Raw genomic sequence first — 18,656 nt, 5'->3', positions numbered from 1 at the left:
ATAGCTGTTCACAGGTGTTTTGAGGACTTTGGAGGCTGGAGCTACTTTTCGGGAGTTTTATTATTGTTAAACTAAAACCAAATAATCTTTCTCTTCCTGTGAAGGGTCCTTTGCATCCTCCGTTACAGCCTCAGCCACAACCTCAGCCTCAGCAGCACCATCATCAGCAGCCTCAGCAGCATCATCACCAGCAGCCTCAACAGCAACACCATCATCATCTCCAAGGGCCACCGCAGCCCTTGATGCCCATGAACCAGCCACAGTTCAGGCCTCACATGCAGGCCACACAGCAGCAGCCAAATAACAACAGGATGCAGTGTCAGCCACGACAGGGTCCAATGAAGCCAAGGCATGTAAGTACTACATGCATCAGTGTTGCCTTACATAGCTGTTCAAGGGTCTAAGGCAGGTAAGCGCAGGTTACAAAACTCACCAGTGTAGTTTTTCAGTCCTGTGTGTTTCATCCCGCTCTGACATCTTTTTCACCATTTCTTGCTTTCTTCATTATTTTATAAAGTACATCCAAAAATAACACGTGTATCTTTCAGTTTTTCCTTTCTCCTCCAGTCTTCAGTGTGTTTCTTCATCTGGGTCCAATCAAAGATGATAAAGTTGGCCATAGAAGGGTTTTGGAGGATATGTTTGCTTAGTAAGATTTTTAAAGCAGCTGGTAGCCTATGGTTGTGTGGGAGCCCAGTTCTCTGACGCTGTCTCTCAATTTGAAGGCCTCTCAATACCACTTCTGATAGGCTTTCTGGTTCAGACAGTGCCATTCACATCTTGGGAGTTTCAGTGCAGAATGTTCTGTTGCTTGGTAGGGTGGGGTAGCACACCAGTGCTCAAGACAACGTGACTGCAGTTCAGCATAATTGTTTAGGTTAGGAAAACAAACCAAACAGTGAGCCCAATTTCTGAGGAAGATCTTAAACAAGTGAGATTCAGCTTTGCTTTTAGTTTGTGAAAAATAAAAACCACAGTTAAAATATCTCACCTTTCTGGTTTTTTCTTTTCACATTAAAAAATATTGTCCTTGTTTGAAAAGTGTTTTTTCCCCAAACTTAACTAAATCATGAAAATGTGGAATAAGAAACACTTTAGTCTGGTTTGTTGTGAAAGTCTGCAGGGTTGGTTTTTTTTTCCATTTTCTGCTTTTCAGAATACACCATCACAGAACATTGTCAAGCGTCCGAATCAACAGCTACAGTCAACTGCTCCAAGGAATAGTAACTTGCGGGAGTTGCCAATAGCACCGTCACATGCTATGGAAATGAGCAACAACAGGCGAACCTCCACCCCAGCAGCTCAGGTCAAACCCATTACCAGCACGATGTCTGCCACCAAGTCTGTAGCTGGTGTTGGAAACTCACAGGGACGGCCTGAGATGAAAGCTAAAACCATCACACCAGTGGGTCAAGCAAAATCAGAAGCAAAATCTGAACCAGAGGTAAGGTATTTTCTTAAAATAAAGAACTCACAGAAAAAAAACCCGAACAACCCCAAGGACCAAAGCCAGTAGCAAACAAAAAATATCCCACCTTTTAAAAACTTTCCTAGTCTGAGTTGTGAAGTAGAAGTGTGCTTAATGTTAACAGTTCACTCAGTATTTTTGGTGCCACTAGAGGCCTCCCTTTTGAATCAGAATCACACTTTACTATTCAATAGCAAAAGTGGTTACCACTAACAAAAAAATAAAAGGAAGGTTGGCAGGGTTGTGGCAAATCTGTTTTGCAGGAGGAGTGGCCGTTTTTACTATGAAAAGGCAGAGGTTGAGTAAAGGTCATCAATGATACAAGCATCTGAAATACCCATTGTGCTAATTTTGATCTTCCAGGATATTATCCTTTTTAATTTCCTTCCAGGTAATCTTATTCTTTTAAGTCATAAAACGCCTTCTCTTCCATTTGCAATGATACTGTATAGCCAAAAAACCCACCCCAAGCTTCTCCAAGTAGTCTTTATTTTTTAATCTTCTTCATGCTGTTTTCATTTAGGCTGCCCAGTCTCCTCTGTGGTCTTTAGCATTTTTGTAGGCGGCTGCAGCTGCATTGTCCATGAAGTTTCTTGTTCTTGAGCAAGGAAATCTCTCCTTCAGAAAATCTTTTGGCATAAACTTGAGAGCATTTCCTATTGTCCCTTTTCAGTTTTGGAAAAAGAGATAAGTTGCTCTGCTAGTACTCTGCACAGTGCAAAAAGTGAGATGCCAGTATTTTGGGCTGTTCATACTGCATGACCTAGTGGAGATGATTCTGCACAGAATCTCCTGCACAGCTGCTCCTGGAAGCTAGAAGAACTCTCCATGAGCACTGTTAGTTTGAGAATGAGAGTAGGATTGTGCTGATGTTGCTGTTAATCCTGCACATCAGGAGGTGCTAGAGAAACGTGATGGGTAAGTGTTCCCTGTATGGTTTCTGAGTGTCAGGTTATTCTGAGTAGAACTGTAAATCTTGATAGTTGAGTTGAACTATGAATCTTGTCTCAAGGACCAGGTTTTCTTCAACAACTGGTGGAAAGCTTTAATGGTGATAATACTGTCTTCCATTTAAGCTGCTTGTGATTAGCCTTTCATCTTGTTCTTGAATTAGGGATGGTCATAACTAATTTTCACAAATGAGGCACAAAAGAAACCCATAGCTAGCAGTGTTTGACCTCCTGTGCACTTGCTCTGCAATGGGAATATGAAAAAAAAGAAGAAGAAATTCTTATTTCAGGTTTTCAGCTTTTAATTTTGATCTTTTTTGGGGGGGAAAAAAGGTTTAACCAATCTCCTTCCCATTATTTCAGTCAGAAAGTCACAGAAAATGCAGTCAGTGCCTCTTAGAGAAGTCTCTTGTCTTTCAGACTGTTAACTCTTCAAAACTTACCTTTACTATGCAGAGGCCTCCCCACCTGAAACATCTTGTAGTTCTTTTGTAGTTGTGAAATTTAAGGCACTAGGTCTGAAATACCTTTGGCAGTGTTTAGGAATATGAATGAGTGGGTTTTCACTTTTCTTAATCAAATGATTTTTTTGAAAAGTAACTAAGTCACCGTGTTCTTTCCATTTTAATTTCTAAATGTATTCTAACCTTTATTTCTGAGATTAGTCTAACTCTTGTGAATTCTTGGTTTAAAAATAAAGCTTGCTTTTAATTTCTATGCCAAAGTTATCATTGAGAACAGTTTGATACCTGTTTCATGTAAGTTTTTACAAAACAGTATACAAAAGCAGTCTCCTAGTGTTTCCTATTAACCATAAAAGTAAAGTCTTTGTAGATATACTTGACAAGTACTAGAAAGTGGGTGAATGTGTGTGCACGTGGAACACTTCTCCTTTCAGAGTGAGTTTGACATAGAGCCTCGTGCTGCAAGCAGCGGTACAGTAGCAGTTGTTCCCTTTCAGCCGTGCTGCTGGGTAGTCCTGTTCCCTCATGCTGCTTGGTGTCACAGAAATCACAGAAATCACAGAATTATCAAGGTTGGAAAAGACCTAAAAGATCATCCAGTCCAACCATTCACCTATTACTACTAGTGTCAGTTCCCCAGGCAGCATTGCTGCACTAGTGATGCTCATTTCCAAGCAGTTAATTGTATTCTTTGCTGTTGTTGTACTGAGGGTCATTACATTTCTCTCCTGTATTGCGTTCCAGGGGGGTTTGTGTGTTTGCTAGTAAATAGCTAACTTTGTCCTGTTCTTGTACTTTCTGTGAAGATGAGAAGTGGTGAAGTTCAATTATCTTCTCAGGCTTTATTGCTCATAACTGACTCGGGTGGGCTATGTTTCAGGTGTCTTCAACTAGAAAATTATTAAGACTTTCCTTACATCCTTCCTCCTGAAGAGTCAGTGGCCATATTTATGAAGGGCCTATCCTTCAGGAAGCACCAAAAGGAGCAACATTGGCTATTAAAGGTTTTGCTCACCTTCAAAACACACTTGAAAGGTTTGCAGCCTGAGTGACTAGAAGATTAAAAACTGTATTTCTACTTTACTAATGATATGCTTGTGTTCTTGTTCCTGTGAGGCTGTGAGGTACTGACTTTTAATGCCTTTGATTAGATCTTGGAGAGTAACAGCTGTTCTAAACTTGCATATCCTCAATCTGAAAAAAAATTTTGGGAATGAAATTGGGAAGTCTGGGTGACGACTGTGGGCCTAACTCTTCTCGTGTTAAGGTCGGTTTAGGATAAGATGAATGAAGGCTCTATTAAACATTTTTTACCTCAAAGGAGGAGGAGAATCACAGAATCCTAGAATGGTTTGTGTTAAGAGACCTCAAAGCCCATCTAGTCCCACCTCCTGCCATGGGCAGGGGCACCCTGCACTAGCCCAGGTTGCCCAAAGCCCCATCCAGCCTGGGTTAGAACGCTGCCATGGAGGGAGCAGCCACAGCTTCTCTGGGCAGCCTGTGCCAGGGCCTCACACAGGGAAGAATTTCTAATACCTAAATGTCCACTCCTTCAGTTTAAAGTCATTGCCCCTAGTCCTGTCACTCTGCCCCTGTAACCAGTCCCTCTCCAGCTTTCCTGTAGCCCCTTCAGGTACTGGCAGACTGCTAGAAGGTCTCCCATGAGCCTTCTCTTCTTCAGGCTGAACAAGCCCAACTCTGAGTCTGGTTCAAAGGAGAGTCCAGCCCTCTGGTCATCTTTGTGGCTGTGGCATGTAGAGAGGTGATAATAATCTCTTCAGAAGAAAGTGATACTGGAATTCCAAATAGGAGAGAAATTAGTAGGGCACAGCATGATCGTAGGTGTACTGATATTCCTGCTTATACTGCACTTCATGTCCCTGATACACTCACTAAAAGAAAACCTTTTCTGTTCTCCCTAGTCCAGTAAATTTTGAAGTTGGATTGTTGAATTTAATTTGCAATATGAAAAATAGTTGCTGCATTAAGATGTTAGAGCAAATGTATTTAAATCTTTTTGGAGATGAGCTACCTGTAAGCTGTACATGTCTTAATTTGAGTTTTCTTCAGTGTATATATAGGTTTAACTTCCAGATTTCGAGAACGGTGCCTCTTGTGCTTGGGAGATTCTTCTTATCAGTCTTTTTCTAGTTGGAAGATTGCAAGAGGGCAGTGTGCTTCAGAATAACTTTGTAACTTTTAAATTCTTGTCCTGTTTGTCCAAGAAGGTACAGGAACTGTGTTGTGTATGGTAACTCATACCTTGCTAGGATTCAGGAACTGATGTCCTCAGTCAGTGAAATGTCAATGTATGTAGGTTTCTCTAAGATACTTTATGGCTTTGAACACAAGCAGACAAATGATGTAATTGGGATCTGGCCTTGCCTTTTATGAAGACTAGTGATTTTTTGATGAAATACTTAACCCCTTTTGTTGTTATTGTTGCAACTGAAAAAAATGAAGATAAATCTGCTGAGTAGACTTTGTGTGTATGCCACAGATCAGACCATGTTGAGGGGCACAACTGAGCCTGGTTTTATGATTCCTTATTTTTTTCTTGATAGCAAACCAGAACACTCATAACGTCTGGTTCTTATGATGACATTTAATTCTATTAGCTAGTAATAAAGCCTGCAGACCTCTGAAATGGTGTGGGGTTGGTATTTTTCATTCACTATATGGGAAGAAAGGTACTGATGCTGGGACATAATTACAGTAGAAGAGTTTACACTCTTGTTTTAGAGCATGTCTGTTGTCTTCTCAGTCAGCAGTGCCATTCTCCTGGAGAATGATGGACTTGCTGCTTCTCTAACACTGCCCTTCAGACTCGGAAAATCAACCTGTAATTTATTTTTTATTTATAGCAATGAAATATGTTCTGGTAAAGAACTGTTAAGACAGGTGAAATTTCCACTTGAAAACCACCTAAAAAACTCTAAACAACAAAAAACTAACAAAACTGATCCAACAAAAAACCCAAACAAAAAAACCCTCCACAAACCAAGGGAACTGTTTTACATCTCTGCCCTTGTTCTCTGTAGCCTCCTGTAAATGGAGGATCCATATCCACATCCACTACTGTTTCTTCATGTGATGGAGTTTTCTATGGAGAAAAAAAATGGGAAGTGACAAGAGTTTATTAAGGAAAGAGTTTATTAAGGAAAAAGGCAGTAGTTCTGCTTTTTGACCTGTAGATAATGTTGCTTTTGGCAGGAAACGTCCAAATACAAGCTGTGAACTTTGACATCTTTAAAGGATGTTTACTTTTTTCCAGTCCTTTTTTTTCTTTTTTTTTTTTTGGCAGTGCTGTTGCTTGTTGGCAAAACCTCTGCTGGGTTTATTAAGCCAATGGGATGAAAACTGACTTCATATCATCTGTACTGATATCCTAAGTACTGAGCTGAGTTCCTAAAAGGAAAAATGAGGATTACACTTGAGATCAAGTTGTCTGAGTTTCTGCTAAGCATTCATCTAACTTCATATGTGTTGGTACAAGAGTTTCTCAGTTGTCTTCTGTGTTTAATGCTAGTAGTGGTAAATCGGTGTCTACTGCTATCTGCTGGTAGTAGTTGAAATCAGTGTATCTGTACTGCACGGATGTATTGGTCAGAGTCCCTCGGGATGTTCAGTCCTTGTCTGTTGGTGAGATTCCCTTGAGTGTCATGAAGTACACATCTCTGCTGCTGTATGTAGCCTTTGAGTTAGTGTTTTGTACTTCCTAGATCGTGATTTACATCTTCCAAGGCCTTCAGAACTGGTTAGATGATAATATGAGCAGACAGGTCCATCACAATAAAGGACAGCTAATAGAAGAGCTGGTTTTATGCAGATTCTTGCTGGTATTGACATCCTCAGTTGAACATTAAAAAAAAAAAAATAGGGCTGCCTATGACGGTAGATGTGGCACTGGCTCCCTGGCATCCATCAAACCCATTTAGATAAAATCTGGAATATTCTGTTCTAAAGCAAAGCAAGGGAATAAACTCACATGGAAGAGGTTTTGTCTTTGGAGAATTTTAGTAATTGAGATATTTACTGCCTCTGAAAGTGACTGAAAAATGTATTTATTGCATCAGGATCTGCATAATGGAACATCCCCCTAGCTTATCTGTATTGTGTCGTCCTGCACAAAATGTATTTAAGGCTCTTACCCTTTTACTGTATTCTGCAAGGCCCTTGTTCTTTTTTTTGTTTGTTTTTGCTACAATCCAGCATCTGTAGTTTTCAATTTCAGATGAAAATGATCGAGTTAACTACTACTGCCCATTTTACAGCATGGAAGTACCTTCCTGTTACCTGCTATCAGTGAAGTTCTGTAATATAGTTGATACAATGATTAGCCATTAGTCACCACCACTGTAGTCTAAAAAGTATGGAGGAAGATCAGAACCTGAAGCATATGAAACATTCTCCTAAAAAGGACAGTGTTAGACCTCATCTCAGAACAGTCTGTAGTAAAATAAAGTTAGAAATCCATTTTTGTTGAAGACTTTATTTTAGCTATTGCTTAGGCTGGAATTCTAATGTGAAGCATGCAGCTATTTCTTGGTCACTCTGGGAATTAAAATCATCAGTTAGGTGCTCAGGGAAGAAGCAGATCTGAAGGAAATAAACATTCAGGGTATGTGCATCTGGATCCTACGAGTACAGATACCGTTCTACTGGGCTTCTGTATCTGGTTGGATCTGTACTGCTTTGTTTCCTTAGGTTGGGGGTGGTTTCTGGAATGTAGCAGGGATAAAAGCATTGAAGTAAATTAATAAACATTGTTGCACATTTGGGTCCAATACATGTGAAAAATGGCATTTGTGTTGAATATATGTGCAAGAACTGGCATTGCTGTTAAGAGCTTGCACCCAGGTACTGTAAATAATGTCATCAAGGCTTCCCATTATCTGATAAATTTTTTAGCATTCTTTATGATGTAACTTGCCAAAATGCAAAGTATTGTTACTTTGAGAGCCAGGTTTTGTTAGGGGTGATGATTATCTCTCGAGCAGAACGTCATGCTCGTTACCATCTGTAAGTGGTCTCTACAAGTCTCTAACTTAATATTACAAACAGCGGGAAACAAACAATAATGGAATGAAAGTGTCTTTTGTAACTTTGAAAAAATGCCCGTGAGTGTATCACAAGAACAATTTGCTTTCTTTTCTGTGATGATAAGAATCTCCGTTTCCTTGACTTTCACCCATTTCATACAGCTTTTCTTAAGAACCCATTGTGCCAAAGTTGAAGAATCTTTAGAAAGGTTATTTGATGATGTGCAATACTTTCAGAAGGGCCAAGGCTGGAATATTAAAGGCGTTCTCTATATACCATTAATATTCCAACACTGCATTTGGCAACATTTTGATTCTGAAGAGAGTGCACGAGTTCAAGGTCAGAGAGATTGACTTGTGCTGTTCATTATAACCAATTATTGTGTGACAAATGAGTTTGAGATCAGGCTGAAAATTCTGAGAGAAAAATCAATAGTTCTAATCAGGGCCTTTCAGGTCATTTACCACCCTACCTTTTGTTACTTTGTCAGAAAAGAGCAAGATAAAACCTGTGTGACAGTGGGTTGCCTCCGTATTGTTACTTTCCATTTGAAACATATTTTGATATCTTGAATTATATTAATAGTTTAATTGGTTTTAGAAACTTCTAAATGAGTTCCAATTTGTAAAACTTGGTATTATTTTTCCTTTAGTATTCTGATAAGATTTCTCAACTGGTATTAAAGCTCTTTTTCTTTTTTTCCCCTCTTTTGCCTCCTGTCTAGGAAGTAGTATATCTAAGTCCTAAACCAGATTTGAGCTGTCTGTTTGTAATGAATAGCAAATAAACCTTACTAGCAGTTATACTCTGCTAATAGCCATAGTTTGGTATTTGGGGTAATTGAAAAAGCTCTTCAGAGAGTTGTAGCTTCACAGCATCTGAAACCACAGTTTAATGTTGTTTTGAGCAAGTTGGGCATTTGAGAATTTTATGAATTCGTGTTTTCCTTTGTAGTATCCAGATGAAGATGAAGAAACTAGATTGTATCGCTTGAAGATAGAAGAGCAGAAGCGTCTGAGAGAAGAAATCCTGAAACAAAAGGAGCTGAGACGGCAGCAGCAGGCTGGTGCTAGGAAGAGAGAGTTGCTTGAAAGACTTGCACAGCAGCAGCAGCAACCTTCTACACAACAGTCCTACATGCAGCAGGACGACGACTCCTCCGAGTTCCCCACCAATGGTAGCCCCTACATACCCCACTCTGGCTTACAGACCAGGCAAAATGTGAAAAACAGACTCCTTGTTAAAAAGCAAGATACGGTATTTCCAAATATCCAACCCAAACCCACAGATTTCCCCCAAGTCGGCACGAATATGCAGTATCAAGGACAGCAGATGAAGCCAGTGAAGCAGCTGAGGCAGACAAGGACAGTACCCCCGAGTCAGCCTCAGACGCCGCAGAAAGTATTACAGACAAAACCTGCTGCAGCATCACTGCCCACATCACAGACTGCTCGAGTGGCTTCGGTACCAGCAAGGCCCCAGGAAGTGAAACCTGGCGTGAAAAGGACTGTCATGCAGCGGACAAACAGTGGTAGTGATGGGCCTCATGTCGGCAGCAAAGTCAGGGTGATTAAGTTGTCAGGAGGGGTAAGTTTCCAAGGCTCATCTTGTATGTGTGTGTTGTCATGGTTTGTTTCTGTGTGTTTCATCCTGTGTAATCTCAAAATAAAAAATGGGCCTGAGCTGACAGGGGAAGTAGCAGGTCTAGCAGACCTCATGGTCAATATTTTGTACTTTCAGAACCGTGAGTTATTAGTGGTTATTCAGAAATTAATATTTCCTGTAATGCTTTATGGTCAGTTAGGTACCACTGAAATCACGTTGAAATAATACTCCTCTCTTTTAGGTTTAAGTTGTAACTTGAGTCTGAAAGACTCATCAGTGGAGCTACCTCCTTTTGCTTAAGGCTGATAGAATCCAAGAAAAGGATTTGGATGGCTGTTTTTAAGGTTCAGTTGAAGCCACCTAATTTAGTTGTGCACAGATGCTGGTGTGAGCGTGGTTTCTGTGCTCAGGGGAAGATTGTTTTTATTTTCTTGGGAAGTGTGTTGTGAAATGAATTTAAGCAGTATATTGGAGGGGGATGTTTTCTGTTAGAGGCTGGGTTTAAAACGTTACCGTTTCACTTCTGCATCTAAATGAGATTTCCTTATCTTTTGATGAGGGGTCTATTATCTGCAGAGTGTCCCTGGAGCATGGGTGTTGTGGAGAACTCACAATGCTGGTCTTGATGGCAGTGTGCATATTTAAGATCTGGGGCTTTCGTTGGAAGGTATCTCTACCGAATTTCTTGTCTTAATGAAAAGACAAGTTAATTTCTTAGGGTTCTAAAGAAACTTAGTTGAGGGACATAGTGTTGTCAGGGCAAAGCCTGTCCTCAGGTTTATGCTGGAAAGGAAAGAACAGTGTAATGAGGTTTAATGCTGTGGCACATCAGGTTGGGTATTTTTTGAAGAATGCTTCTTAAATTATTTGGAAAATTATTTAGGGAAACTTGAGAACTGCGGTAATCTGTAATGAATTGAAGCATATCTTAACAGGGCGGGGACTGAACAAGCCCTTGGAGGCTAGGCTTTACTATGTAGAAATGGGGAGGAAGTTGAAACGCCAAAGACTTAACTACTTGTTGTAGATGTTTTTTTCCTACAGCTCATAAAACTTAAATACACTTAAAATAGTGAACTGTGTAATGACCATGTGGTCTTTCAGAATATTAACATAAAGGGCCTTAGTGACGACACAGAGCTGACAAGAACCTGGGTAGGAGGAATGCTAATTCCTCAGACATGGTACTTAAGTACAGAAGAATAAAGTACAGGAAGTTGAAAGAATTTAATTCTGCTGGGCTAAAAATATTTATATGTAAACATGTCTGCAGGAATCCCAGTGGCCTGCAAGAGGTGTGACAGGTTTGTTATTCGTGAATAACTGAATAAAGCAGTCATGCACAACTTCTTTTCTGATGTGGTAAAACAAAACAATGCCACTCACCACTGTGTACAGCCCTTCATAACAAATGGTTATCAGTGCCCACAGCAGTACTTGGAACAAAGTAGTTTTTATACTCTATATCACAAAACCGTAAATGATCTGTTTCAGATAAGCCTCATGGTAAGCAAGAGCAGTTAGCTTTATTAAATACATATGTAACCCTTTTTCATTGTGTACAGAAGTAGAGTTGCTCTGGTCTCCTTAACTCTGAGATACCAAGTTTTGAGCAAGGTAAAGCAGGTTCATAATGTGTATGCTACTTTTTCATATTGCCATGGGCATTTTAAGTTTTTCTTCCAACTGGGGAAGAAGAAAAGCAAGTATTGCAATTAGCTGTTTAATGCTGATCAAGATAGTTGATTAATTTTTAATCATTTAGTGATAAGCTGCATCTATGACTTGGTTTCTTTGACCACACAAGGAAAAAGAAAAAAAAAAAAAGCAGCAGGGGAGCTAATCTTGTCCATTTTGACAGGATTTTAAAGAGGAATTAAAAGCTGCTTGGACTCTGAATACTGTAAAGATCACATTGAGTTTCCATTTCTACTGTTAAGTCCTGCCACGTGCTTTATTTAATATTTTCACAACTTTCTGCCTCAGCCTTTTTTTTCTGAGCTGTTCTTCTGAGCACATAATAATTCTTCCCTCAAGCTCCCTGCCTGTGGCCAAAGGGGCGGCTGGCATCTCTCCTCTAACTTGATCCTGCAGTTAAGCAGCCTGGCTGCTGATCACAGTCTAATCGCTTGTACCCTTTTTCCTTTCTAGAGCTCTTTTGTGGGGAGGTGTTTTGAATAGCCAGGTATGGGTGAGATGGCTGAGGATTATACACAATGCAGGTTCCTTTTCCAAGCTCTCTTGATTCATGTTGGTAAAGGCTTGGAAAGTCCCTTGTCTTTTAGCCTGCCAGCCATGGCAGCACAGTAGCAGAGCTGCCACTTGGAGTGGCTGATGGGGGCCAGTGCCATACTGTCTAGAGCAAATTGACCTAAACCAGGAGCTGGTAACAAGGGCTGTTCTACATTTAGTAGGACCATCCAGAGAACAGGATTCAGTGGTATTGTGTTGCTAGTGATTTTGTGTAACAATTAAGGAGATGTACTTGGTGTATTGGTGAGATTCATGATGTATAAGTACTGTCAGAAGAGAAGAATTTTTCTTCTCTTGAAGGCAGTATCTTTTCCAGTCTAAGCTTTTAACTGCATTTGTGTTGCTGGGCACTGCAGTACTACTGAGGCTCTCTGACCTCCAGGGAGGTTACTAGAACAAGGTATCCCTTGTTATTTCAAAACGGTCTTTCATGTGCTTCCCCAATATATGTTTATGGAATTGTAATTACTAATTAATTCCAAGAAATATTGTTGTCTGCTTTATCTGATGCATAAGATGCCTTAATTTATGGCTTCTTGTACTTACAGGGGAAGTAGAAAATGATTCAGCATTTTCTGCATGCCAAACTAAGTGCATATCAAGGTGACACTAGGTACTGTCATTTAATGATTTTTGTCTGTTGATGATATTTTTTTTAACAAATCCCACCCTCTACTTCCCCCAATAGCAATGTGCCCACCCCTTTCTAAAATTCCTGTAACTTATACAGGAATGGCATTACAGCAAGTAGTTTCCCATTTTAATTATTCCTTTAAATATTATGTTCTGAGAAAACAAGGCAGTACTTAGTGTTTAGCAGATAAACTTAGATTTTTTTGGTGCTTCTTTTATGTTTATGGAGGTCCAAATATCTTTGGATCCAGTGTGCCTTATGGTTTGTGTGGCATGTCTTCAGAGCCATCCTTTCTAGATAGAGCAGCTCAGTGTATTTACTGAGGATTCATACTAGTTTATTTTACTAAGAAAACATCTGAGGTTTGCATGGCTTTAGTGAGGAGCCTGAAGTCAATCCTAAAGATACTTATAAGAAAACTCAGACTGTAGAATATAGGGAAGAAACACCCTAACAAATCACTTGAAAATGTGCTCGTAAATTATACAAAATAGGAGGGAAAGGACCATAGAAATATTTTATTCTGTCTTGGGGGGGAAAACTGCAGCATTCCTGACAGGTTTGTCCAACCTTTTTCTGAGGTCTTGTTATTGGAGATTGCTTTGGCCATCTATTCCAGCAGATAACCAAACAGGTACATTCAGGAGAATTTTCTTAGTGACCAAACCACATTTTCTTGTTGCAGTTTTGAATCTATGACTGTTTGCATTATACTTTGAGAGATGGCAAAGAATTTATATCCCTCTTTGTGGCTGTCTCTCATCTTAAAGATCCTGTGACTTTCTGAGCAATAATAACCTTCACTCCCTCCTGATGGGGCATGTTTTCTAATACCTTGGCTGTTTGTGATGGTTGTCTTTGGGCTCTGTGATCAGTCTGTCGGTAAATAGTTCTAGTACTAAGTGCACTTGAATTGCTTAAGCCAATGTATTAGAAGTGGATTTAGTCCTGGAAGAACAGGTTTGTGCCAGCTACAGCTTTAAATATTTTTAAGATTATACAAAATGTGCTGAGTTTTTTTTTTTCATATGGTTGGAGGTTCCATGGGTAATGTTAGTATCTTAAAATCTCTGTGTCATTCAGTCGTCTTATATTGTTGTTGGGTGATTTCTCTCTAGCCAGAAAATGGCCTGCCATGATCAGAGATGTGTGTCTGTCCCAAAACCCTGAAAACGCTGGTTCTTACGCTGCACCAAGAACACACCAATCTTTGTCTCTGTGGAATGCTGCACAATGAGCTTTTTTCATAAATGCACATATATAAAAATACACAAAAATCTCAGTGTTCCCTGTTGGATTAGAGGCAGTATCTTGCTAACGATCATAATTCCTGAAAACCTGAGATGATGCTTCATCTGAAAAGCTTGAAGAAAGATTTGGCAAGTTCTTTTGTTTGAAAAGTCTGTCACAAAAGATGTTCTCAGATTGTAAAAAGAAAAGGATAATTGGAATGGAAGATAGACAACTTCATTCGTATTTATAACAACTGAGAAGTGCAAGAGATGAATATGGAGTTCAAAATGTGGAAAAAAATACTGATTGAGATGATTCTTGTTTGATAATGTAACCATATCAACCAATTTTGCTTAATGTTTGTACTTGTATCTACTTGCTTTTGTATGTTCAAGTTTAATTAAAAATATTTGACTTGAAAGCTCTATAGCGCCTTTCATCTCAATGTGTCAGGAATTACAAACACTAAGATTTTTGGCATCTGCATGACAAGTTCTTGAGGGAGCCCTTCTCCCAGCTCCACAGAAACAACATGGGAACTCTCACTACAGACCATACTGTTACTTTTAAGAAGCGGGAGAATGGTGTTGTGGTTTATTCGTGTCCCAGTATTTGAAGGAAGTATGAATAACATCCATATTCTGTCAGCAGAGGATTGAACGAGCTGCAGAAAATGTGATGTCTGAATGCTCAGCTACCATGGTAGTAGTAGTCATTTAGAGTGTCCGTGTGGGCACAGACCTTTCAAGCAATACCAATGTAAATGGTGTTGAAAAAGGACTCTGCCTGCCACAGCCTGAAAGATTTCACTCTGGAAATATTTCACTAATGGACATTAATTTTAAAATTTTGCTTCAAAACCAACAAAACAAACCCATCAAAAATACCCATATTTTTAAAAAAAAATGGTCAGGGAGCCCTGTGGTATTGTGGTTATGAGAGGGTCGTACTATTTTGAAACATTTCAAAATTAGCACTAAAACCTGCCCTCCCAGACCTCCAGTGAGGATGGTCCTTGTAGCAGCAGAGGATTTCATGGCTTGGTGATAGTAAGGTGGGCTGTGCTTTACTGGTTGGGGCATGTTTGGTTACTGGGAAAATGAAATACAAGGCCATGTGTGGTCACACTTGGCAACAAGGGGGTCTGACAACCAAGCCAGATACAGATAGTACTCCTTTTGTTCTGTCATCAAATCCTTGAAAAGGGAAAAGGCATATCTGCCTAAACTGAATTTAACTTTACTGTGGGTATCTTGGCTGTAAAGTGCAATGAAGTATCTCCTTGTCCTAGATTGGAGAACAGGTTTCCCCTTTTCCTCAGGAGACTTTCAAATTGTATGTTGGAGTGCTGCTTCCTCCTGAACACCCTGAAAGCAAGGCGTTGCGTATTGCTTGTTGCTCTTGTCAGTCTCAAAGGAGTGTTTTTCTGCAGTAGTGTTGCAGTTTAAATTCATATTGATACCATGTTGGTGTAACAGAGTATCTGGTATCCTGGTTTCCTGATAGAAGATGCCTAAAGGCAACTGTAACACAGTTGAAATGCATTACAGAGAGAAAGGGATGGTTTTCTAATGAAAACTAATAGAATGCCATCTCTTAACTTGTGAGGAGCAGCATGTGGGTTTGTCCAACTTGAACTGAACGTTTCCACAAGTCACCAGTGCATTTGTTAAATAGTATGTCAGGTTTGATGACTTGGAGTAGACATTTAGTACAGAGGTGTGCTTCTGAGCTGGGAGAATCCTGACATGAAGTGGTTGGAAGGAGGTGATGTGGATTTTCCACGTTGAGACTCTACTAGGAGCTTAGGACAGCACAACAGTGGGATTCAATTTGCCATTACTTTTTAAGCATTAAGGAACATGAAGTAGAAAAACTAGACTTGACGCAGGAGGGGAAGCTTCAGTTGCACTGGTTTCTGGTATCCAGTACTGGCTTTCTGTGCCATAGCTGGTGTCTGGCTGAGAAGGGTTTCAGAAGCTTTGGGCTGTCGGAAGTTTTGAGTTGCTGCTGTTTTCCAACAGGACCCTTTTCTCTTGGTGATTTCTCTGCATGTCCAGTCTTGGCTAAAATTCTCCGAACAAAAAAGTTATCCCAGAGATTTACAACTGAAAAGGGAACTGGGAAATTTTGCCCAAAAACTTGTTCATTGACATCTACATTAAACTTCATGTCTGTCGCTCCTGGTGAAACTTGTGAAGCGTGGGTATCTCTAATGCCTTTGGCCAGTCCTTCTCCATGCCTTAGTTCTCCTCTTAGGCAAACTAGGAGATTTGTATGGTAAGAATTCTGTTAGTAGGTGGGATTAAATGGAATTATCTGCTCTTTTTACAAGACATCTTCTCCTGGCTCTTCTGACTTTTCTGTGCCTAATGGTGTATGAAGAGATAGTTGTCACATTGTGGCTTGCTAAAGCATTTTAGCAGCGTCTTTTTATCACAGGAAGGGAACTGTGTCTGCATTTTATTCATTGCTTAGTCTGGATGCTCTTGTTTGAGGTAAGTTTGCTACATGCATATGTTAGACTGAGAAAAATAACCCAACATTCACTGACCAGCACCAGAAGTGTCTTCTGTTCTGCCACCTCTGTAGTCTGCTGTAGCTTATTTCTGTGCATACTGAGTCAAACTAGGTCATTAGCGTGCCTTAAGATAGTTGTTAATGATGAGTTGTCTGTTGATAGTGTATTCTAGCCTGGCTGGAGAGCCGGAGGGGATTTTTATATACTGCTCTTCTTGAATTCAAAAAAAGAATACACATAAAGGTCTTAAAAGGCCCTTTAAAAAAAGGTGTTTCTCATTGGCATTTGACAGATTGAAAACAGATCTTCAGCTGGTCAGAAATAGTGTTTGGTCATGTCACTTGGTTGTGGGATGTTCAGCAAGAGGTGATGCTTCCTATTCCCAGCCCAGTCTGTCAGCCGGCCATATCATAGTGATAAAGCATTTGGAGCACCAGTCGAAGAGAGAGTTCATTGTGAGGGGTTGCCTTTGATTTCTTTATGGCAATTGTAAGGAGAAAATACTCATATATATTAGATATCTTGTTCTACATGGTTTTGGCTTTACTGTTGTTTCTCTATGTCACATTTCATAGTTGGCTGTGTAAGTGTCTGTTACCTTTAGTCAGTCAGTGCAGGCTGAGACAGTTGGGCTTTTTCAGCCTGGAGAAGAGAAGGTGCCAGGGAGACTTTCTAGCAGCCTGACGGAGCTACAGGAAAGCTGGTTACAAGGACACGGAGTGACAGGACAAGGGGCAATGGCTTTAAACTGAAAGAGGGGATTTTAAATTTGATTTAGATTTTATGTTAGAGGCCCTGGCACAGGCTGCCCAGAGAAGCTGTGGCCGCCCCCTCCCTGGCAGGGTTCAAGGTTAGGTTGGATGGGGGCTTTGAGCACCCTGGGCTAGTGGAGGGTGTCCCTGCCCATGGCAGGGAGTTGGACTAGATGGGCTTTGAGGTCCCTTCCAACCCAAACCAGTCTGTGATTCATTCTATGATGAGCAAACTACAAATTTACGAATTAAAACCTATATAATTGATAAACAGTAATTTCTTTTGTCCCTAAAATGAAGATAAGTTTAGTAACCCAAAGGATGTTTTGGGGTTCCCTTGCTGACTCCTGTGATACCGTAGAGGTACTAATTTCTAGCAATACTCACTTAAACTGGTAACAGATGAGGGGTTTCTCCTGTCTTAAAGGAAATCAATTGCAAGACGTTTTTGGATTGAGATTTCCCTGCAAGATTTAAGCCTTCATCACTCTATGGAGAATTTGAGTTATAGTACATGGAAGAAAAGATGAAAACGTTTTGTTCCTCTGTGTTATTTTTACACAAATCAACCAGAGTTTATTTCCTCTAAGCGCTTCATCCGACATGCGCATCCCTTTACTGTGGGTGATTTTTGAATTAGCTTTATAAAGATTATATGGATAGACACAGCATTGTCGTGGTTAATAGAAACCTGTGCAGTGAGGTCTGTGGGCTGCGAGATCCCTAACAGTGCCAATGACAGTGAAGTATGGCCTTATCGAAAGGAGAATTCATAAGAGGCTGCCCTGGGACACTGCACCACTGTCCTTCTGTGTATCCTGACAATGTTATCTGTCCTCTCAGTACGGAGTATCAAATGTCTGTCACGAGTACAGAAATTAATTTAATGTCACCTGAAGACATGCAATTAATCTTTTAGAGGTTTTCATAATACCTTTACAGAAAGAGTTGCCAGTTTGGCGGATTTGGATTTTGGGGTTTAGCAGAAGATAAGGAAAATTAATTTTTCATCAGGGTTAATACAAGCTAGCAGGGCCACAAAGGCTGAGAAAAATGGTTTGGGAATTTGTCAAGTGTTGTCACTCTAGAATAATGCTGCTTAACGTCTGATAGGTGTAATCAAGAGTTGAGATTTCTATAGAGGGGGATTAATCAATTTGCTCACTACAGAATGCAAGTTGGTGATACCATTCCTTCATGGGGTTTAAGAATGAAAATAAGATTTGATCTGTCAAATTGCAAGCAGCTCTGACAGTATCAATAGGCGTTTTTATCAGTACATTTTAAAGCATTTGTTATAAATAAATTTGTCCTGCTAATGTTGGTGGCAAATAAACTTCATCGTGATTGTAAAACTGTCATAACGATTATGATAGAGAGTTTCAGCTTGCTAAATTCTCATAAAATTCTGCTTTTAGACGTTGTGATCTCATATTTGATAGATCAGTCTTTGTTTCTCAAAACACAACACTGACTGTATATATATATATAGTGAGAGAGCCTCACTATTGAAAAACAGCCTCGATAAGTATCAGGGAGCTACTTGTCAAATTCACAGCCACTGAATGGCATCATTTTTCTTTTTGGTCAGGCCAGTTTTGGATCGAACTGTGCAGACTCTTCCACAGTAGAAATGTGAAAACCATTCCCTGTGCAGATGGAATCCTTTTGCCTCAACCTTTTGAGTTTGGATTAATTCCACACAGTATTTGAAATTAACTTGTTTTGGTACT

General features: G+C 40.0%; 1 protein-coding gene across 1 annotated transcript in view; it reads left to right on the top strand.

Annotated features, from left to right (window-relative positions):
* RBM33 (RNA binding motif protein 33) overlaps window positions 1-18,656 on the top strand; it is a gene marked incomplete at both ends in the record, with an annotated part of 96,529 nt that overhangs the window by 60,134 nt on the left and 17,739 nt on the right. Inside the window, 3 exons of the mRNA XM_084279730.1 lie at window positions 105-353; window positions 1,157-1,444; window positions 8,880-9,512. Coding sequence (XP_084135856.1) covers window positions 105-353; window positions 1,157-1,444; window positions 8,880-9,512 — 1,170 coding nt within the window. The remainder of the gene's footprint in view (window positions 1-104; window positions 354-1,156; window positions 1,445-8,879; window positions 9,513-18,656) is intronic.

Source organism: Gallinula chloropus, assembly GCF_964237585.1.
Source record: "Gallinula chloropus genome assembly, chromosome: 2".
NCBI classification, from domain to species: Eukaryota; Metazoa; Chordata; class Aves; order Gruiformes; family Rallidae; genus Gallinula; species Gallinula chloropus.
Note: the sequence above shows the minus strand (reverse complement) of the source record. Positions and strands in the feature narration are given on the sequence as shown.